The following is a 23,364-nucleotide window of genomic DNA, read 5'->3' as shown; positions in this document are numbered from 1 at the left end:
AGACCGAATGCCAAAAAAGATGGAGTTGAATTTTAATATTTTTTAATCATCATTTATTTCCGTTATCACACTAAATACCAGAAAATATTGCAGTAACATTTTTAGTCCATATCGTATCTATCCATTATGTGTTTCATTTCCAAATTTCGTCTATAATTATTGGGAGTTTTTTTTCCAGATTTTTATGTACAATTCACAGTAACTAATGAAGAACACTGATGTAAACAAACACACACGTTTGTGCAGCTGTGTTTGTGACCTTAACCATCACAGCTAAATGCCGAAGTCTAAATGTCGCATAAGGGCACGTTTAGTTTTAAAATTTTAACATTTTGGTTTATCATAAAAAAAGTATTACATTTCAGTTCAGTTGTCATTTTATTTGATTCCATATTTTAAAAAAAAACAACTCACCATGGGTTATGGTCAGGGTGAGGATTGGACACAAGTACTGTATGGGAGGACATGTGGTCGACCCCCATGGAACCACATGGTTCTTGGGACCAGCAGGGGCAGAGATGCAATAGGATGAACCATGTTTTTCCTCCCTACAGTGAAAATAGACAGTTTCCACCTCTCAATCTTGACCCTAAAACCAAGAATTAACTCATTAACACCCCTTTTAAGGTGTGACTGTACGTGAGGACCTGCCAAAATGTCCCCGCTATCATAAAATATTCTGGCTTTCCTCGGTTTACTAGTTTTCTGGTCCTCATAAAATTCAACACACACAAATATCTTCCACCACAGGTCCATCCATTCATACATGTACTGGTACAGTATGTGCTTCATTTCCTAATTCCTTTTAATTTATTATCTTATTCTATTTGTTGCTTTATTACTGTAACGATTCTTCTTCCTTTCACATGTTTTGACACTGATCTTCTTCATATTATGTCATTTGTCTCCTTTTTCCTTGCTCTTTGTTTGCACTCGGTAAACTTTGTTCCGTCTGCGTCGTGATACAGATCGGATCGCTCGAGCGTTTGCAGGACAGGCAGCAGACAGATGAAAGCAGATCAATAGGAGATAAAAGAAAACAAACAATAGAAAGTCTGAATTGCTCTTTTACTCTTTCAACTGTGGAATCCCTGGTTTGGAGGAAGTGGAGCAAAACGAGGAGGTATGACGCAGATCTATCTCTTGATATAATTTGTATAATTTCCTTTTCTTCTCACTCTTTCAGTACCTCTTCAAATCATTCTCTTTAATGTTTTTTTTTTTTTTTCCATTTTTGTAATGTTAAAACAAGGACGTACCCATCTTTGTATTTCCATCTTTTCCACACATGACTTCTTGAATTGCACCACAATATAAACCACTGTAAAAAATTAGATAATTTGTTTCATCCCTAACCGTCCTTATTCATATTTCCATCTGGCTCCTGTCTTTCACTTTTCACCTCTCTATTTCAGCTCATGTGTCGTTTTATTTTGTCATATACAAATCCAGATTCTTCGTATTTCAATGTCATCCATGTCTTTGTTGCACTTTTCATCTCTTCTATCTCTCCCTCTGCGTCAATCTCTCCCCCCTCCCACATCCTGACCACATCCATATGTTAATCATAAACTCTCCTCTCTCCAGCTCCACCACATCTGTGAGGAAATCCTCTGGCACTACGTCTGTGGCATCTATGTCTGTGTGATAAAGATTATTACAGATGTTCAGCGCTCCACTCTCTTCTTCCTCTGTGATTCTTTTTTCATGCCACTTTCTTACTACAGCGTTTGTGGGACTAAAATATGTGGCCTGACCTTCCTGCAACTATTGTGCGGATTGTGTGTTTGCCCGCCCACAACCACTGCGGCCTTTAATGAGCCCGAACACGATTAAAATCTTTGTGAAGATAAAAAAAAAAAAAATTAAACAGGACCTGATTGAGCTTGAGGGAATTAAGAGAAATTAGAGCCAGATTTGATTACAAACTAAGAACCAAAGTTATATCCCACATTATTTTTCTGATCCTACATATACAAAGATTTGACCCAACATGGATTCATTACAGATATTAATAACAGATCATTTTGGTTGGTTGTGAAACCAGTTTTTACAGAACCAATGCTGCAAACGATCCATTTAACCTGGTGAATCATGGAAAATATGAATGTAAACATTAACATTTTGACCCCAAAGTAGTTATATCAATGTACTTTTTACTTAATATGTCCACACAGTGCAACTCTTCAGTACAGTTACAGGTGATAGTTCAAAATACAGGCTAGAAGCTCACCAGACAGTTTGAAGTAATTATCAAGTCGTCCAGCAGCAAGTGCAGCTTGATGTTAAACGAACAATCTAAACTGGGCAATAACGAGAACAGAGCATCTGAAAAACATGAAGTATTTCTGGTTCTTCACCAAGCCGTGAACAAATTTAGCGACTCAGCTGTTAAGTTGTAAAACGTCACAGTAAAGCATGATCGTAATGGTTCAGTCTCGCGTAATCCACGATTGTCTTGTCTTGTGAGGTCTGTGCAGATGATACAGGAAATGGCACATATTTAGCAGATTGATCTGAGGATTTGATGAACCGATATCAGATCTTTCAAAGGTCAAAATTAATCTGGAAATTATTTATCTTAATCTAAGCCCGTATCAACACATTGTTATGGAACCTCTTAAAGCTTCTGAGGGCAGGATAGGAATTAAAAGAGTTGCAAACACATTCAAATACTAACATTTTTGGATCTGGCCTCCTCTTATCAGATGAGCAGAGACGTTCTCTTTCATAAACCAAAGATGACCTGACATAACCTCCAGCAGAAACTCTACCAGTGCTGACACATGTAACATGTTTATATTTATCATGCATCATTAATATTCCTAATCTCCTTTGGACTCTTTTTTTTTTGGAGCCCTTTTATTGACCTGTGGATGAACCAGGGGTTTTTATTACACGTTGAATTTCCTAAAATTTGAATTTAGTATAAGTTAGATAACAAAAATAAAGGGATTAAAAAAAGAGAGTATGCAGGTAAAGTTGCCTTTGCCGTGGCTCCATCCTCATTATGAAATAAAAGGACTAAATCCCACCCACCCATGCCTTTCGCTCTCTCTCACTCTCCCTCTCTTTCTCTTTCTTTCTCTCTCACACACACACACACAGTGTGTCAGTCAGCTATATGAAAGACAGCCATTCATCGATAAGACAGACAGTCACATAAACAGACTGTCTGAGGGAAAACAAACCAGACCGCCGTCACCTCTGTGAGCTCCATTCAGAATCAAGAGGGGTCTCAGTGTGTAGTGTATGTGTGTGTGTGTGTGTGTGTGAGAGAGAGAGAGAGAGAGCGAAAGCACTGATGGGTGTAAATGTATGTTCTTCTGGGGTGAAACAACTCCTTGGGGAAGGAAGGATTGAGAGAGAGAGAAAGAGGGTAGAAGAGTCTCTCGGCTCTCACCGGACCTTTAATCTGATACACAAACAACCTCGCAGGCACCTAAGAGCCTGCCATTCATGCATGATCACACTCAGTGTGTGTGTGTGTGTGTGTTCATGTGCAAACTGACCAACACTCAACTTAGACACAAACACATGTGCACATTGTTACACGTGTACGTAAATATTCACAATCTAAATTGAAAAAAAATACTAAATTATAATTGATAAATCCATTGAGAAATCCTCCATGAGGGCAGTGTTATTGTAAAGTCTCTCTCTCACACACACACACACACACACTGCATTTCACATCAGGTCTGGGTCAGAATTCTGTGCATCCGTTTTGCTTTAAGGCCTCAAGGGAACATGCAGACATAATCTGCTAAATGCCTCCACTCGCTCACACATGCACGACCACATATGTACCCTCGTCTGCTAAACATTACATTCCCACACGACGGAGCCGCGCTCTCGACTGCATTTCATGTTTGAATGTATTTTCTGCAGCAGAACTACATTACACACGTATGTGACTTTGTGCAGATGTGACACTGCTGGGTGTTTCGCTGGGAATACGGGTGACAATAACCATTTCCTATAGTTACGAATGTGGTTTGGTTAAAACCCGGAGTGCGTAATAGTTCCTCGAAATAGCAGTGTTTAGATCGCCCATGCTGCACAGAGGAAGTGATCTGTTTTACGTCAAAACAGACAGACGAAGGCAACGGCGAGACTGAGACTCCGAGACTGCTGTGAGCAGGTTGGATTATGACTGAAAACATTTCAGAGATTAATTCCACTGTTCTGCTAGTAGTTTGAGAAGATAAACATGTCTTGTCCCCGCCCGCCTCTGCGCTGCTGGTGTGTACACACAACTGCTCCCTCAGTAAGGGATATGAGCTCTGCTTTTAACACAATCCTCTTGCACAAAACAGTCAAATTTTCCCTCTCTCTCCTGCTCCTGGATTAAAGATTTCCTGCCATAACCATTTTTAACTCTTCCATGACTCCGCCCCCTCCTCTTCCCCCCACCACTTGTGGAATTTTTTTGATATCACTTTGGTCCAAGTGATGGCTGCACTTTCAAAAAAAGAAAAAAAACTCTTCTTTTGTTCTGTTTATTTTGAAATCTTATTTTGACATTAGGAACCATTTCCCTTTCCTCTTTTTCCGCTCGTCAGCAGAAGTCATCGCTGACGCGAGTATAGTGATTGATTCTGTGTTAATGCCGTGAAATCCTTTGGTTAATATTTACCTTTTATTATTTATCTGTAGTTATTAAAGTGCCTTTGCAATTTATTTTGTATCTCAGAAACCGTCGTGACATTCTATTACTGCCAGTTAAATTTGAGTCGCAAACTGATGATCATGTGTTCTCAGACCGGAGCCATGTAGTGGTCAGTTACTCCATATACCAGAATCAGAGGTTGGACACTATATCATGACAATAAATGAACTCTATTAGCTGATAGTTTTGCTTGACAGAGCTCATTTTCAGACAAGAGGACGCAGCAGCATACAAATAATGTTTCTGTTCTCGCAGACAAAACACAGGCACAGTAACATCAACAAATAAGTTACACCCCACAGCTTTAAAGGCACCTTGTTAAGGGTAAAAGAAAACACTATCTCACAGCTTTAAAAAGATTCAAAACACATGTGTAAAATTCATAAAAAAAATCATAAAACTATAAAAACACCAAACATCTACAAGAACCAGAGCCATGTTTGAACATACAGCACGGATAAAATGTCAATGTCTTGATTTGTCCAAAATGATTCAGTGTCAGTGATTTCTTTGTCAATTTAAGAAGCTGAAAAATGAGAGAAACTTGTCTTAACTATTGAGAAAACACCCACACCAATTAATCGAATATCAAAATAGTCGTCGATTAATTGAGAAATCAATTAATAATCAAATAATTGTTGCTTTACTGGCCACCACTGACAATCCTAGGTTAGAATTGGACCTCAAATACTCATGCACATCCGCATTGGTGGCATGTTAAAAAACAAACACACGAAACATAATTGGAGAACGCAGTTCACTTGCGAGGGAAGACAGGGTTGATATATGAGCGTCCACACGTCTACACATGCCATCTCCAATGTGTACACAAAATGGAATGAAATATAATTACACAGATTAATACATGAGCAGTTGTGAATGTGCAAACATACTTATGGCCAAATGAAACACACACACACACACACACATACAGTACACAGAGAGTGAGAGGCTCCGCTGTTAATGGTGGTGGTCCTGCGCTCCACAGTGGGATCTGTGTTTAGCCCTGTTTAGAGCTCCATTTGGGGCCAGATAAATCAAGCTGCTGTCTACCAGAAGCCTCCATTAGGGGCCCCACGAGGCCCCTGGACGGCCTGTCAGTCACCCCGTCAGTCAGCGAGCCGCCTTCTTCCAGCGTTTGAACTCGTAATTACAGGGAGACTCGACTTGGCTCGGTGCGGCCGGGCTCCGGAGCCCCCCGCCACCCACCACCCACACGGCAGCGTTTGCTAGCCCAGCGCTAATGCTAATACTAACAAACGATGGACATTTCACCTCCAGAGGAAACAGTGCCGGGGAAAATATTTATGGAAACTGAAAAGCCTCCCCTCCCTTTTTTTTATGCCCCCTTTGGCCTCTCTTCATCCATTTCCACTAACTCCTTCTAGAGCTTTTAGATTTTATGTCTTTGAGTGACAGTCCAGGGTTTCCCCTCAAATTCGAGAGAGTTTAGCGCATTACGGAGTTGAGGAGCACTAGCGCCAGGATAACCTCTTGTCTGCCAAAGATTAATCAAACACCAGTTAGAGGGGAGAGGTGTAAAACACAGGAGCCTGCGATGACTGATGGGTTTTTAAGGAAGGACAAGGGGGAGGAAGGTGGAGGAGAAGCACCTCAGATCAGGGCTGGAGATGCAGAGAGCAGAGCTGGAGGTAAACACTGGTCTGTCCTCAATACGGGCCACATTCACACGTAACAAACAATCATTCATGGGTCAAACTGTATCCTCAAACTCATCCGTCATATTGGGCTGCTCAGACGGCTCGAACATGGGGTGTGTTTTGGAATCCAGCCACCGAGGATCGGCATATGAAAAGTTTCCTGCGCTTAGGTGTACACACACACACACATATATAGAGTCAGACTTGACTCGCTGGCTCTCAGGAATTCATGAATAAAATATAGGCCCATAAAGGCTGCATGAACAATGGAAATATTATCCCTTGGCTGCATAAACGCACAGCCGACCACAGCATATTCTCACAGGGAGCATGCTCCTCTTATCTCTGACGGCTCGTCGGCGATGGCCGGCCGCTGCGTGTGGAGACACACACACTGCTAACGAGGCGGGGGGGAGGGGGGGGAATCCCCCTCCTCCTTTTCATCCAAGATTGATGCAGAAAATTTACCCGGCAGACATTCCTCCGGGCTGAAATGAAAGAGGTGCCTGGTTCAGCGGCATTCCTGATTGGCCACACATTCCTGTTCCGTGCTACCAACAGTGTGATTGCTGGAATGGAGCCACCATAACTTCGTGAGGTAAATATCCACAAAGTTTCGTCTTTCTAAACAGTCACAGGGTGAAGGGTTTAGACCAGGGACTCGCTCGACTGTGTTCAGATCTGGTATGAACATCTGTCCTGCGAGAGCCGAGCGCAAAAGTCCTGCCTTGAGGTTGTCTCTTTAAGTTTGTCTCTTCGCACTAATAAAATGCATTTCAGATGTGTCTCTTGTGACCGATCAGGTCTCACTCTCCCCCCACGCTGTATGCTAAATTACATTACAACGTAATTTATGTCCACAAAGACTAAATGATGTTTTAACCAGTCTGACTTTTTTCTGGATCTCTAATGCTTTGAGTTTGAAAGAAAGAAAGTAGGAGGAGTGGGACAAGAGAAGTTCTGAACTTAATCCTACTGCCTTTCAAACATCAGATGGTTATTATTCTATTTATCTTTAAAAAAGTATGTTGTTATAGTGTGTTTTGTTATTACGAATAAAATAATAACACAACACTAAAAGTTCAGACTGTACAGATGTGTCTCTCGTTCAGCCCGAGGACAGATTCGCGTCCACATTTCTGGATCAATTCTGGAGTCCACGACCACTCCTGAATGTGGTGTGAGTGATCAGACCTGAAGATTCAGGACACTGTCGATGCATTCATACTTAAAACTGAAGATCAACACTTGAGATTAGCACACTCAGACAGACAGACAGGCAGACAGGCAGACGTTAATACCAGGTCATTGATTCAGATTTCTTAATAACAGTGGAAAATCACTGATGTGCTACTGAACAACAAATGCCAGTCGGCTTTTGAGGAGCAAGACAAGTGAATCATGACGGACAAAAGATTTGTTTTAAATAGTGAAGGAACGCGGAAAGAAAATCTCATACACAAAAAAAGCGATAATAAATAATCAATAATCAAAATTATCATTATCATCTGTAAACTGAGGACGTGATGATTTCCTCAAGAAACAAACCAACACCAAACTGCTGAGCTGGCCTCGGCCTTGGCAGCACGGCTCCTCACACTGACATGAATTATTAATTTGACGCATTCATCAGTCTTCCGACCAGCCATCGATATGGCCTCCATTATGGCGAGTGTGTATACATTACAGAGTGTATAGTGTGTCAGAAAATTCCCGCATACAAGCCACTGGATGGCGGGAAGAGAGGAGGATAGAGGGAAAGAGAGGGAGAGAGGGAGGAGAGATGGGTGATGGACATCAGTGACAGAAGAAAGCGTTTGCTTGTCATAAAAGCAGGGCTACAGACAGTGATGAATATCATACACTCATCAGTCGTGTCAAAGGGGATGGAAAAAAAACCACACAGGAAGTGACACATTACTTCTCTGAGTCTCTAGTAAACTAGTAAAGTATTTGGCAGACGTGCATTTAAGGGAAAACTCCCTCTGACTGGAACTATTTACCCACTAACATAAACTCATCTTTTTAAGATCATCTTGCGTCTCTAAATTCTATGCTGCTATTAATGACCACATCTTCTATATCATCAGTATCACAATCATTATGTCTGTTCATCCCCTTTTGCAGCTATAACAGCTTCCACGCTTCTTAGAAGACTTCCCTTAAGATTTTGAAGTGTGTCTAAGTGAATTTGTGTCCATTCATTCTGTAGAGCATTGAAGACCTGGCTCACTATCTCTGTTCCAGTTCATCCCAAAGGTGCTCCATGGGGTAGAGGTAAGGGCTCTGTACTCAAACTTTATAGTCCTTGCTTTGTTCACTAGGTCACTGTCATGTCAGAGGTTGTAACAGTAATACAGTACATTCTCTAAGCTTGATAAAGTCTGCAATGGATCGTCTCTGAAGGGTTCCCACACATAAACTGTCAAGTGCCAATCAAGCGCCAGCAAGTGCAAAAATAAGTCTGAAAGCCAAGTAGAGCAAACTAGGGATAAAGATAACCTGCAAACCTCAGGTTAAAAAAAACACACAACCCAAAAGGTTGAAACTCAGAACCTTCTTGATGTGAGGGAACGCTGCCACAAAAACTCAAAACAAGTTTTTACTCAGATCGTGGAGATTTCCTTGTCTTGCCTGCCTAAGGAAACACAGCAGATGAATTACGATCACGCTAAGTGTTGCTGATTAAGTTGTTAAGGCAGTTCATATTAAACAGAGCAGCCATATTAACATTTAAGGCAGACATGTTTAGATCTGCTTCCCAGATGGCTTATCCTGGCGCAAAAGAAGCCAAGCGGAGGTTAACACTGTTTATTTGGGTTAGAATGAAATTAAAAGCTTCGCCGGCCTCATTCATTTTCACTCATTACACTTTCTAAACTCAGAAAGCTAATGTGCATTAAATTAGTATACAGTTTGAGGGACTCTGATCACAGGGAGCCAAACGGTGACGTGCTGACAGCTTCAAGCTACAACAGCTAATGAAGAGATGATGTCACGCAGCCTTGCGACGCTAACGAGATGCTAATGGACAGTGGAGCTGATGACCGCCAGACTGGCTTCTAGAATAAACAGCGAGGGCAAAGAACCATCACTTTTTCTCTCTCTCACACACACACACACACAATATCACACCGACACATAATTCTTCCCTCCCGTACGTCAAAGTAAGACAAATGACAAGACAAAAGCTCAACAGCTGGTTTGTTTGAAACTCAGCAACACACATGCAAAGTGTATATATACACACATACACACAAGTTTGTTCAGTTATTCTTCTTAGGACACCGCATTGACTTTCATTCATTTGGTTAGCCTGAATCAGTAGTTCTCAAAGAAAATAAATATTGAGCTCTCGAAGTAACACCAGGAGGCAGATAAGGTGACTCTAATTATTGTTTTTTAATTTCATTTCATTTTCTACGGCACTCCACTCCGATCACACGCCCTAGTATATACAGTAGAAGTAGTATTTCTGATTGTTCTCCATGTACCACCAGAGAAATCTTGCGTACCACTGGTGGTACACGTGCCGCAGATTGAAAACCATGGGCCTAAACAAATTGTTGTCTCTAACCTTAACCTTAACCGGACCAAAATTCAAATCTTAGCCCTAAACTTAACCAGTTCCTCAAAAATAAAAAATGCTCTGCCTCATTAGGACCAGGTTTTGGTCTCCATGAGGGCCAGTGGTCCTGACACAGTTGGTGTTTATGCAAGATAAGGTCCTAAAGAGCTACAGTACACTCACACACACCCTATGCATGTAAATCAGAAATATAAGAGTCCATACATGGGCGTGTGTATCGGTCTGTAACCGGTCTGTTGTGACTTCATACTGTGTGTGTGTGTGTGTGCACAACTGGGTGTGAGCTCACAGCTAATCATTAAACAAGAGGAAGTCCATAAATCAGCAGAATACACACTTTCACAGCGTAAATCCGCTAACACGTCATCGCTCTGCGTGTGTTTTACTCTCAGAGGTAAAAAAAAAAAAAAAAAAAAGTAAAAAATTAATCGCTTCCAAGAGTCGAACATTAAAAAAAAACAGCGTGTCCTTTACTCGGCAGTTACGGTCCCGTGGCAGCAGGACAGCTAAGGTTGCCTAGCGATAGAGGTTCATGTCTCTAACAATGTCGCCCAGTGTCCCCTGGAGGTGTTATCAGGCCATTTGGAATATCTGGCTCTGCTGCGGCGTCTCCTCTCAGCGGTATCTTAATTAGATGGTAAAACGACTGAGCCGAACATTCAGAGAAATCTCTCTACTTCCTGAAACTAATGCCCTTTTATTACCAGCATGCGCCGTTAAGTCCCCACACATCTTGTGTGTGCAGATTTTGTGTGTGCACGTGTGTGTGTGTGTGTCTGACCTGGCTGTACGTGGCATCCAGCAGTGTGTCCAGGTTCTGCAGCGGTGCAGGGGTTTTGTCCTTGAATCGAGTCAGCAGGCGGCGCTGGATGGCTCTGAACTGGACCGCACGCTCTGACAGCAAGTCCTGGTACTGTTGAGCACTGACGCGCAGCTAAAACACACACACACAGAGTTAATGATAATACCTTTTACATCGTATGTGCTGCCTCGGCGCGTGTTTGTGTATGCACCTGGAAGTGGTTGTCCACTGACAGGAAGTAGTCCTGCAGTGGAAGCGGTCCACTGAAGCTTTTCTTAAAGTCCTTGACTCCAAGTTTGGAGAAATGCTGGTCGAACCTCTGAACCAACTCTTTCACCACCAGCCACATGTCCTCGAAACTGTCACTCTGGATGCGGTAACGCTCTGGGAAACAGGAAACAAAAGGCTAAGTAACCAGACAATGACAACAGGAAATGACAAGACAAACAGTCTCCTCCCGTTTCATGTGGTATATGTGGTGTTTAATACATTTTAATATCATGTGAGAGGTATAGAAGATGTGAGATGATATTTATCACCAAATCAAGTGAGAAAGTGAGATTGGTTACCCAGTGCGTGGAGTGCTAGACTGACATTTGTTTAATGCACGCATATACTGTAGACACATGTAAATCTGAAGCTGCAGGCTCTGAACAGTGAGCTGAAGAGCTGCCTTTTCTCATTTTTATGTGACTCGCTCACTAACCCGGCTATCGTCTCTGCTTCAGTGAGGCAAACCTCTGTTGACGCGCCCTCGCAGCTCATGCAGGTACCGAAAGGAACGCCAGCAAATCATTCCAAGTGGTGAAAATGAAATGTCTTTTTTTTTTTAACAGTACTAAGAACCATGGACTCTGGATTTCTGAGTGAGTTTTGTCGAAAAAGAGTTTAATAATCAATCAAAGCTATTAAGGGAAAAGATGTTTCAAGAATTTGAAATGTAGAATCACTGAGAAAAGTTCAAGAAATAAAGATACAATCGGGAAATCTGGTCAAATGCTGAAAGCCTTATAGTCATTTTCACATTTTCAACACAGTGAACAGGTAAACCAGTGTTTTAAAGGACATTCTGCTCATCTTTAACAGTTGTTGTCAGACTCACGGGAGGTCTTTGAGGCCAGCACAGTAACCTTGGCTCCTGACAGGAACTGGAAAGCCAGAGTATTCCCATCCTTATCTTCGGATTTCACTGAAAACTCTGCACAGAGAGAGAGAGAGAGAGAGAGAGTAGGGTTGGCAGTGTGATGAGACAGATAGGACAGCCTATCATGATACAGGACGCCAACAAAAGGAGAACGAGATACAGTCACACTGTTTACAAAGACGCACAATATGAGAGGGAACGAGCTTACACTGTGAGACAATCGGTATGAAAACAGTTTGTTTAGACGTCTGTGTAGCCGATCGTCAGATAACAGCGAAGATTCCCAGGGCTCACACACACACGCACGCACGCACGCACCTTCACAGAGCTACACTCTGTGGACAAGTATTGACTTCAGGTGTCTCAATCAGGCTCCAGTGAAGGACAATCTTCAGCAGACCAAGACATTTTTGGACAATGCTATGCTTCCAACTTTGTGGCAACAGTTTGAGGAAGGCCCTTTTCTGCTCCAACATGACTGGGTCCCAGTGCACAAAGGAACGGCCATAAAGACTTTGAGGTTTGACTTTGAGTTTGGTGCGGACGACTGCGAGCCAGGCCTTCCTCGTCCAACATCAGTGCCTGACCTCATCAACGCTCTACAGAACAAATGGGCACAAATTCCCATAGAAACACTTCAAAATCTTGAGGAAATTCTTCCAAGAAGTGTGTAAGCTGTTAGAACAACTCCATATTAAAGTACTGTATATGTATTTGAATATGTCATTACAGTCCCTGTTGGTGTACTTGTAGCCAATGTTCTTAAATGTCTCAAACCATAATCGATTAATAACAGAGTCATTGTTTCACCCCTAAATCTGTGGATGATGAAAGCAGACTTCAGTCAGGGAACTACAGTATAAATTAGCTTTAAGATGCACTGCTTACAGCAAAATACACTAAGCATTGCTGTCATCAATCATACAGCCTTTTTTAATGTGGAAAAAAACCAGCGGTGCAAACACCGTGATTGATAACAAACGATGCTTTGAACCCTAAGTTTGATGCCGTATGTAAATAAGGCACATGAGTGTATGCAAGCTTTGCAGTGTTAATGTCGACACCACGTTGCACTGAATCTGTTTTATGTCCTGGCATGGCTGCACCTGCAGGGTACGGTGAATCTGTGCAGCAAAACCGCTGGAAAAATACTGAACGACCTCCACGACCTGTATCAGTCCAGGTGTTTTGAAAAAGGCCTGATTTATCTTGGCCAACCCGAGCCGCCCACTGAGGGACACATCCATGTTGCTGCTAGATATAATCTGCGCCCGCTGCAGAAGAAAATACTTCCAAGAAGTATATCATTCCTGCTTCTATCAGCCTTTTACATTTCATTCTGTGTTTATTTAATTCTAGTATGTCGTATATTTATTTATTTGTTGTGTTTGGCAGGTTGTAAACCAGATTGCCCCTCTCAGGATAATAATGATACCTTGAAGTCCTACGCAAGAGATTGTGCGTTGGCTTGATTGTTCGAATGGAGAGAATAGCATAAGTCTGTGTTAAACTTTTGTTGTGTGTGTGTGTGTGTGTGTGTGTTACCGGGAAAGATGGTGTTGAGGTTGACCGGCGGCTGGTTGGTATCCACGTTGATCTTAAACTTGGTGGTTTTGGCCGGAGAGGAAGGAACACACACCAACAGGAGCGGAAGACTGAACCTGGACTGGAGGACCCGGGGAACTCCTGAGGAAATGAAAATGTGTTTAATGTTTTACTCAGTTTTGTACTTGAGGAGGATATTGACCTACAAAGTGACTGGAGACACATTTTCTCTAGAACTAGAGAAAAATGTGTATGCACTAAAAACTCACCGTTTCCTAATGACCTTTATTTATTTTGGATAACAGAGCAGAAAGAGTTGCAGATTTATCTTGCATCGATTTTGCTACTCTCAATCTCCCTCCTCCTCCTCCTCCTCTAGATCCTTTCCTAACAAACAGCCTTGAAGCCACAACCCACTTCCCCTTTAAGTGGCGCCCATCTCCGCCAAACTCCCCTACGGCGAATCAAATGAGGTCAGAACATCGCCTTTTAGGCTTTCTCTCCAAACAGCGGACAGGTTAACATTTGTTAACATAGTCAATACTGCAGATATTCAGATTACACGAGCATCTGAGAGCTGCGAGACCCAGAGACTCAACATCAACATCAAATGTGTGGGGTGGGGGTGTTTGCCGAAGATCAGAAAGGGAAGTTTTGTGAGAATTTTGAGAAGGGAAAAAAAAGAAGAAAAAGGAGTGTGTTAAAGCCAACTATAACTATGTTCTGAGCCTGAGCAGTGCTGAGCTTGGCAGAAATCTACACTTAGCAAGAATAACAGGGCAGAAAAAAGGAGGGATGGAGGAAAACAGTTGTTAAGAAAAGATGGAGGAGTGAGGGAACCCGGGGAGAGGAGGTGAGCTAACGACAGGAGAGGGAGACGACCTGAGCGGAGCTGAAAAATGAGTGGAAATAAACCAGAGTGAGAGAAAGACTGAAAGAGAAACAACATGAAAAACGACAGCCAGGGTGGGATGGAGGGGCGCTTTAATTACGGAACGTTCCAGGTTATTACAGATAGTAATAATTACCTGCAACTACTGTGCACCTTTTCATTCCAGACATGAAATTATTATGTGATTATGTGAATAATTCACTTTGGGTTTGAATACGAGAACAGAGGCAGAGGGAGAAGAAGGGAGGACGGAGAGCCAAGAAAAACAGCAGAAAGACTTTCTTTCTTTCTTTCTTTCTCCTCGCTTTATTTTAAAATACTTTTTTTCTCTCTCTCTCTCCCCGTCTCTCTCCTCACTCGCTTTGCTCACTGACCCTTCGTCCCGGGTGACTGGATGGTTAAACAACGTCCAACAAACGATGTGAGATGCACATGTCAAAGTGAATATGCAGCCAGTTTACTCAGTAGGAGAAGAGCAAGATAAAATTTTAGTCTGATTGAATGCCGTGAGGGCCACATGGTTGGTGGAATGGTCAGCGCTGTTGTTTTATGGGGAAACAAAAACTGGGTTCACAACCTGGGTCGGAACAGGGGCCTTTCTGCATGGATACTGAACGTTGTCCTGGTTCTCTGGTTTCCTCCCACAGACCAAAAGGTTGTGCAGAGGTTAACTGGTCACTCTAAACTGACCATAGGTGTAAATGTGAGAGTGAATGGTTGTTTGCCTATGTGTGACCCCACCTTTTACCCCGTTTGTCAACTGGGTTTGGCACCAGCTGCCCCACGACTCTCATGTGGAGGATAATGGGGTGGACAATGAATGAATGAATGAATGAATGAATGAATGCTGTGAACAAGCACAGGCAAACAAACACCATAACTAGAGCTGTGACAAAAAAAATAATAAAAACACTTTAATCTTGAAATTAAAGAGCTTTATAAATAAAGTTGTATTGGATTGGATTAATCTGGGCTTGGGACCAGCACAAGGAGTACACTACATGTCGCCCCCACTGTGGCTGCATGGGGTCAATTTAGAGCGTCCAATTAACAATAAGCAATGGCGACTGTGTAATTGCTCAGGGGTAGGACTCAAACTGGCAACCCTTCAGTCACAAACCAAGTTTTCTTTCCACTTGGCTGAGATGAATATCATTTTTGTGATGCTCCAGCGGAGATGCTCGCTGGTCCTCAGGTAATTTTGACCCCTGCCTTTGAAGGAAAATATGGGGTGTATGAGATATTTATGCATAATCAGTGTGTGGTATATACTGATTTGGTCCAGACATAGAAGTTATTGGCAAAAACATCAGTATTTTCCCCCTTTTTTTAGACACATAGTCTATAAGACGCACCAAAATCAATTACTTTCATAATCAATTCAATCAAATCATCTGTCAGTTCCTTGATTAATTGCTTTGTTCATTGGGTCCATAAAAGCTCTGAAAATGTTGAAAAATGTTAATTGCTGATGATGTTTCTCAAAAGTCTTAGTGAAATCTTAAAGTATAGATGAAATAATAGATGATTAATAATCAATGAATTGTTGAGGTCCTTTCCAACGAGTGTCACGTGAGATTTAAACTATATATATATATATATATATATATATATATATATATATATAAAAAATTATGTAAAACACAGTAACAAATTGCACCAAACTGCAATACAAAAAAAGTTTCCTGTACATCTCGGTTAGTAATACAGTTTGGCATTAGTCTGGAGTCAGTGAGTCACGTGACACGGACGCTACTGAAAGAAATATGATTATTTAAAAAAAAAAGTATTTTTAACTTGAATCACAGGCACCATCATGGAGGCCCTAAAACTTTGAAAACTGAGCCACTTAAACCGCAGCGCAGAGTTTCCTCATTCGACATAAAGTGACCTCATTCTCAAACACTGGGACTTCAGTGAGGGATGTTTTATGTTCACACTCGGGTTACCTGTGTGTTGACACAGACGACTGTGAGGGACCCGAAGATTAAAACCAGAAACTCTGTTCTCTGCTATTAATGATGGGTGGGGAAAGGAAGGAGGAGGAAATATATAGTATACATATAGAAGAGTAATAATAAAAAAGAGAGGACAAGAGGGAGGGAGGGGGCAACACAGAAGAAAAGAGGGGAGAAAGACAGAGATGGAAAGCAGGACAAAGACACAGAAGATGATGAAGAAGAAGGGCTGGAGTTTGTGTGCAGATGTCTTAAATAGGCTGTGTGAACCAATTGTCAAACAAACCTATCTTTGTGAGGACATTTTGGCTGATCCACACAACTTTAACAGGCTTTCTGAGGCTTAAGACCAGGTTTTAGGGTGTTTCGTCTTGTTCCACTGTACCTCACAGTTTCAGGCTGTCATCACCAGGTTACACCCACTGATTTACCTGCATGTTGAGTCTGTGTGTGTGTGTGTGTGTGTCAGGACCAGTATCCTCATGTAGACCAAAACATTAAGGTGAGAAACTGGTTAAGTTTAGGGCCAAGTTTTGAGCTGTGGTTTGGTTAAGGTCAGGGTTAGGAATGAACTGGTTATGTTAAGGTTAGGAATATTGCTTTGTTTAGGCTGTCTTCTGTCTGTCCCACACTTCGGAGGATAATTGGACAGATTTCGTTCCCGATCTGGCGCCTTCCGACAAACGTGGGCGTATTCTGATTTTAGGCTGATTTGAACAGATTGTCAGGCCAAATTATCCTCTTGTATGAGGGGTTAACAGACGCCATTTTAACGTATTAACAGCAAAACCCCACAGCAACCAATGAGCACGAGTTATAACCAACTACAAGCCAAGTTGATTCCATCTTCTAAGCCAAGATTTCATCCACAGTTTTTTGTGCATTTCTCAGCACAAAACATCGCACACACAACAGCTATTAACTGACGACAACGACAGTGCACCTCCATGTCCGTTTATATTCTGAAGTCACATTGAATTACGCGTTTCACTGAGATCTTTGAAGTGTGTGGCCCTGCGTCTCCACTGGATCGTCTAGTCTGTGCTTTCTCAGGATAAAAACTACTGAAAATATGTTACAAAGTTTGTTGTGTGCGTGGTCTACGACATTTTTAAACTCAAGTCAGATTTGAAAAACCTCTAGTGTGGAATGAATGGAAGTCAATGCAGCGTCCAGAGAGAAGTGGCTGCACAAACCTGCGTGCGTGTGTAAAAAACAGGGATGAGAAATTATTAAAAATCAAAACTCCTCCTCAGGACTCGACCTGTTTCCATTCTTAACCCAAAACCTGACATGAACCCATGACACACATCTGCTTGGAATCTTAATCCCCAGTGATTTTTAACTTGATTCACATTTCGCATTGTCGCTCAATCTGAATTTCCATAAACTTGAAGTGAAAGTGAAAGCAGCTGCTTCAAACTTTAAAGTTTCAGTTACCCACATTTTTAACAGTGGATCAAAAGTTTTGAATTGGATCGATATCATATTGAACTTCAGAACATACACACTCCACACATGGAAGGATGCGGTCATTCCAGGATTTGAGCTGATGGTATCCTGTCATTTCTTTCTGTATCTGCATAAGCCTTAACCTTCAGTGCTGCGATTTTACTTTTACTACCTGTGAAATGCATTTCATGTTTTCTGAACACGGTGAACGCCAACAGGACACAGCAACTCAACTCAGATGTCTTCTGTGTCTGTTAAAGTCCTATCCTCGTGAGCTGTGTCGCTTACGCATGAGCCCAGTTTGAGCGCTGGACCGGAATTTGGGTCAGTTGCCGTGGCAATAAATATAAGTTGCATCATTCCCCTACGTCAAATGTCACCGTTTTAGTTCAGTTTTGATGACACAGAGGAGATGATTCAACTCAGAAATCTGGGCCCAAGAGTGAGGCCCAAGCCAAAGAGTGACTAAGTGACTAAACACTGTTTCTCAGTTACAGCAAACTGAGGTTACTGTGTGTGTCTTATAGATTATTCAATGCCTGTCCAGATCTATAGCACCTCTGTAAGATGGTTTTTTAGAGCGCAGGTTTAACTGAACTCACATTTACGTTCATGCACGTTAACATCTGACCCCTTACTGCCCCTCTGTGATACGGGAAATGGAGCTTTGTCTACTGTTCAGCGCACTTGAAATCACAACCGAGCACCGCCGCTGCCGCTCGTTACAGCTGCTGTGGCTCCACTGCACCGCTGTCTCTGAGGACTCTGACTCCAATTATGAAGAATCGGCGTTTGTGTCTGACACAGAGGCGGTAAAAAAGAGAGGGAGACCGCAGAGTTTATTTGAGTAGAGGAAGACTGTGCAGGATCAGGTTCTTAATGCAGCTGCAGTGATGTCAACCCGCGTGTGTGTGTATGAAGTGCGTGTATAAATATGAAAGGCCAGGTATCAAATGTTTGTCATAAGCTTCTTTTAGAACTGCACGTGTTCCTGAAATTGTCAGGGAGGAGGGTGTGTGTGTGTATGTGTGTGTGCAAGTGTCTGCAAAAGACACAGAGCAGAACAAGTCTGACACACAAATAACACATTAAAGTTGGCCCTTAATTAATACCGCATTAATACTGACAGCCCTAACTTGAATACTGTGATTCGCAATTGACGATATGCACGATCTCCTCCTGGTTTTCAATAAACCATGGCCAGACTATTTCCAGTAAGCTGTCAGCCACAGATGCAGAGATGTTCTACAGTCTGTGTCTGCAGACGTTACTAAGGGCAGTTGATGCCGATGAGTTATAGAACTTTAGCGGCGGCGAACACCTTCTTCATTTTCAGGCCACGTGGTATCCCTCTGGACTAACTGCTATTGGAAGTTTAACTAATGCTAAACTTACTTTATAGAGTCCACGTTTCCCCTTAACGATAACAGACCAGAAGTTAAGGAGCTGGCTGATATTTTAGTGGAAGTTTTAAGGGAAGCTTATAATCTTTCATATTGTGTAAATCAGCGATTTCCAAAGTGTGGACCGCAGCCCCAACGTGGGGCTGTGACTGTACTGCAGGCGGGCCGTGAAACGTTATTAAATATAAATAAATAAATAAATGAATAAATATGCATTTAATTGTTTTGCAGTTAAGTTTTAAATAGCTGTAAAATATGTGGGATAGATTTTAAGATGCATCCAAATTCAAAGTTTTAAAGGATATGCAAGTGAATGGCATGATTCAATGTTCAAGTGATAGTTTCTACCCGGTTTAATATTGTGACATATTATGTGTATCAAGTATCCAGTGTCAGTCGGTCAGCGTACAGGCCTAACATTTCATTATTTACATGAATTTGTTCGTATTAATCCGTTAATTGTTATTCATCAAGATGGATAATAACCCACTTTGAGAGTGAGCACGTTGTTGTGAAGCTGTAATAACCCCAAGCATGAGTTTAATGGACTGATTATTAAATTGCACTGCATTTTTGTATACTCATATTCACATGAAAACAATAATATATGGTAATTAATGATCCCATAGTCTCGTGTGTTGTTCAGAGTTGTGGTTTAAGGTTTGGGTGTGGACCTCAGAGGACTTTCAGATTTCAAAGTGGGCCCCAACGCTCTTAGGTTTGTGAATTGCTGTTGTAAAACATTAACAAATGTGTTCGTTTCTGACAGTTGTGATAAACCATATTTAGTAGCATATGTTGGACGACCCATTTTATTAGATATTTTTTTAATAATCATGATTACCGTGTACACAGCGCTCTCTTGTTGTGCTGTTTATTTTATCTTCCTGTCTGATGTGATGAAGAAAAACATTTCAAATGGAGGGTTTATGTTTCCTGAAATCATATTTGGCTTTTGCTAAAATTTGCCGCATATGAACATGATTTGCAGTTGGCCGAGTGTGTGTGTACGTACTACTGCAGGGCTTCTAAGCCCGCTATTGCTTACAGGACATCCTATTCTGTATCAAAGCATACACACTCAGGACTAAAACAAACACTGGCTGATGACTAGGAATACTACAGCTGGAAGACACACAGGGGATGTGTATGCGTGCGTATGCATGTGTGTGTGTGTGTGTCACTTTGTCGAAAAATGCAAGCGTGCGCAAGAGACCGATGATATTTCTGTGAAAACTGCGTATGGAGTATGGAAGAAAAAAAATGTGATATTTACTTTTTCTACAAAGTGAGGAAGTATGTATGTGGGTACAAGTGTGTCTGTGTACAGACTTCTGCCAAGTATCACGTTACAGGAACATAAACAGCAGGCTGTGGTCTTTTCCTGTATTGTATATACAGCAGTGTGTAATGCATGTGTGTGTGTGTGTTGGAATAGACATATGTAGTGAAGTTTATATCCTGGAAAATATACATTATAGGTATACGTGTAGTGTACGTCAACATGTTTGTCTTTTTCATTTGGTTTGTGTGTGTGGTTCCACTTGCTCTACTCTATCACACACTACTACACAAACACTTACCTTTGGGATTTAGCTCTGTAGAGAGGAACAAGAGAAGAGTTAAGCGTTACAAATAGAAGAGGCAGCAGGAGGTATCGCTCCTATCTCGCTATATCCCGTGCAGACCAGTAACAAAAGCAGCACTGGTCAATTTGGCCTCTGCTGTTGAAACAGTAGGGGATTCCCGAGGAAAACCTCCATCTCCCTCCATATAGACATGCACACAAAGATCAACAAAGACCAACAAAAAAAAAGAAAAAGTCTGGGAGCGCTTGATTCGTCTTCCCACACTCTTGGAAAGTTCTGCTGGAAGAGAACGCAGCCTGCCAACCATAAGAGCCAAAATCATCCTGAATATGATAAGCTGTCCAAATCCAAAATTAAATAGCTGCTCGTCAAAAGGTTACCATGAAATCTGCTCTGACAGGATCTGGGGGAAAAAGGCACATTTTCCAACATAATTATCAGTATCGAGAATTTCATCCATTTAAAAAAGAAGAGAAGCTACTTTAGAAACTGAGAAATGTTCTCCGGGCTCCTGAATGATACGCCTGTATTTAATACTTCAGTGTGGGTTAAACAAAAAAAAAAAAATAGTGAAACCAGAAAACAGAAACAAGTGGAACAGAATGTTTCCTGTTGGCAGTCGATGATTAAACTTCAAGTTGAATGAAAGTACAAAACTGAGCAAGTGATGAAAACCCGTCCGATCACTTGTATTTCCATCAAATCTGAACTACAGCTGTGTCTATGGGTGGGTTTGTTTTCATGGGTTTCGTCAATAAAATGAGTTTGAACATTTCTGTATCGTCTTTCTCTAAACACCTTCAGTAGTTCGCTGTAGGCAACTGGACTTGATCGAGTTGCCGACAGCTTTGACTATGACCTGGATGACGAAGAGCCTTCGCAGACATATTTCTCTAAAAGTGCCAAAAGGAAATTAAAAGGCAGGGCTGGTAAATTATTTCTAAAAATAATTCTCATCTATTTCCTAAAATCTTTGTCACATCCAGACAGCAATTTGTAAATAAAGTTGTCTGAGTCTAGTGTCCGTCTCTAAAGTGATGTTTCGGTTTTGTATTTTTTTTGCATTTCCAATAGGAACAATATCAAAATAACCAACCCCAGTTATTCCATTCTTGGCACCCTTCCCTTAGGCTACCAGAGTAATGGTACGGTAAAGTCAGGGTGGAGTTAGAACACTTAGCTGACTGGGAGACAGAAAAACATCACTCAATGCCCACAGTCTGTTCCCATGTAAAGCTTGACATCTTGTTGTGACAAACAGCCACAAACTGGATGTCCTCCATTGTTGCCTGCCGTGTTGCGTTCAATGTCGTCATTTGATGTCCTCACGCTACGTTCTGTAAAGAGTCACGTCTCAGTCGAAACGCAAGCCTGACCCAGGGCTTTACCGTTCCGAACCGTATCATAACATAACTAATAACTGGCCTGTCCACCTGCACTCATCATGCACCGTTCCACAACAGAAAATGGCCTCCAGTGTTTTGGGGTCTTCCAAGTGACAACCCATAGGAATCTGAAATCCATTTCTGAGTAAGTTCACAGATGTTACCTATGACCAGGCTACTATTGATACCAGCTGTCAATCACACTTGTGTCCACTTATGTGTCCAAATGTTAAGGCCCCGAAACTAGAGGAGTCGGACCATTAACTTCTCAGGAAAAATGTTTACTGGTGTAATCAATCAAGTGGGAAGTAGGCTCATTTGCCTATTGACTTCCATTCCTTTCTTGCAGCAGTGTCGCCCCCTAGTGGCTATTCAATAAATTCTTATTTCCTGCTTGTCTTCAGGAGGAACCCAGACGACGTGGTAACCATGTGTCAAGCCAACCATGAAATCACCCAGTGTTTTGTTATCTCCCGTTTTGAAGCCTCATTTTTGTGTATTTTCCAGAGACATGTTGTTTTTGTTTGTTCATTATCCCAGACATGATCATATTTGGGGAACAGGTGGTGGGCCTCGTTCACGGCAAATCCACCTACACACAGAATAGATGGACAGTTCCCACTGGAATAATGGAATTCCTTTTTTTTCTCTCTTTTCCTTTAATAGCGGAGACCATCTCTTATCCTGTTCTTCACTGCCAGACATTACCAGCTGCTGTGGGATTTAAACAGTCAGCCTCCTCCTGCTTCTTTTTCCTTGAGGCTGCAGTGAGAGAGTTCTGGCAGATTAGGCTCTGATTTGATTGGTCGGAGAGGATTTCCTGCGAAGGTGAATGAGAAGCAGATGGCAGGTTGCAGGCCAACGAAAAGGCACCGACATGCTGAGTCAGATGGTTCACGAGTTATTAAACGTGATGAAAGTCACGCTTATACTCCTGTAGTAACTTGTTCGCTCGCTCTCTCATCGGTCATAATTTTGACTGTTTTTTAAATATCTGATAGTTTTAATTACAGTTTTGTGTCAAGATCATCAAATCTGTTCAAAAGAAACAAACACGGTTCTTAAACATGTTCAACAGAAATGTTCAAATTGAAAGCCTAATTGGTACATTACATAAACACTGGTTTCTGCTATAACTCACTGGGATTTAGCTTGAATTCACACATTCTACCACTGACTTAAGCCCTTTCCAGGCATGAACACTGGAAAATATCCAGAAAGAGTTCGCTGTTCACATGTGATGAATGCAGCAGGAGCCTGTCTGGGATGTTT

At 41.8% G+C, this 23,364-nt stretch overlaps 1 protein-coding gene across 2 annotated transcripts in view; it reads right to left on the bottom strand.

Annotated features, from left to right (window-relative positions):
• Positions 1-23,364, bottom strand: part of bbs9 (Bardet-Biedl syndrome 9) — a 181,114-nt gene that overhangs the window by 97,499 nt on the left and 60,251 nt on the right. Inside the window, exons 15-19 of one of the 2 annotated variants that reach the window (XM_044034472.1) lie at positions 20,702-20,716; positions 13,414-13,554; positions 11,827-11,922; positions 10,936-11,108; positions 10,704-10,856 (exon numbers count right to left, since the gene is read on the bottom strand). In XM_044034472.1, coding sequence (XP_043890407.1) covers positions 10,704-10,856; positions 10,936-11,108; positions 11,827-11,922; positions 13,414-13,554; positions 20,702-20,716 — 578 coding nt within the window. The remainder of the gene's footprint in view (positions 1-10,703; positions 10,857-10,935; positions 11,109-11,826; positions 11,923-13,413; positions 13,555-20,701; positions 20,717-23,364) is intronic. The other variant, XM_044034473.1, reaches the window with a different exon arrangement.

Source organism: Solea senegalensis, linkage group LG9, assembly GCF_019176455.1.
Source record: "Solea senegalensis isolate Sse05_10M linkage group LG9, IFAPA_SoseM_1, whole genome shotgun sequence".
Taxonomy (NCBI): Eukaryota; Metazoa; Chordata; class Actinopteri; order Pleuronectiformes; family Soleidae; genus Solea; species Solea senegalensis.
Note: the sequence above shows the minus strand (reverse complement) of the source record. Positions and strands in the feature narration are given on the sequence as shown.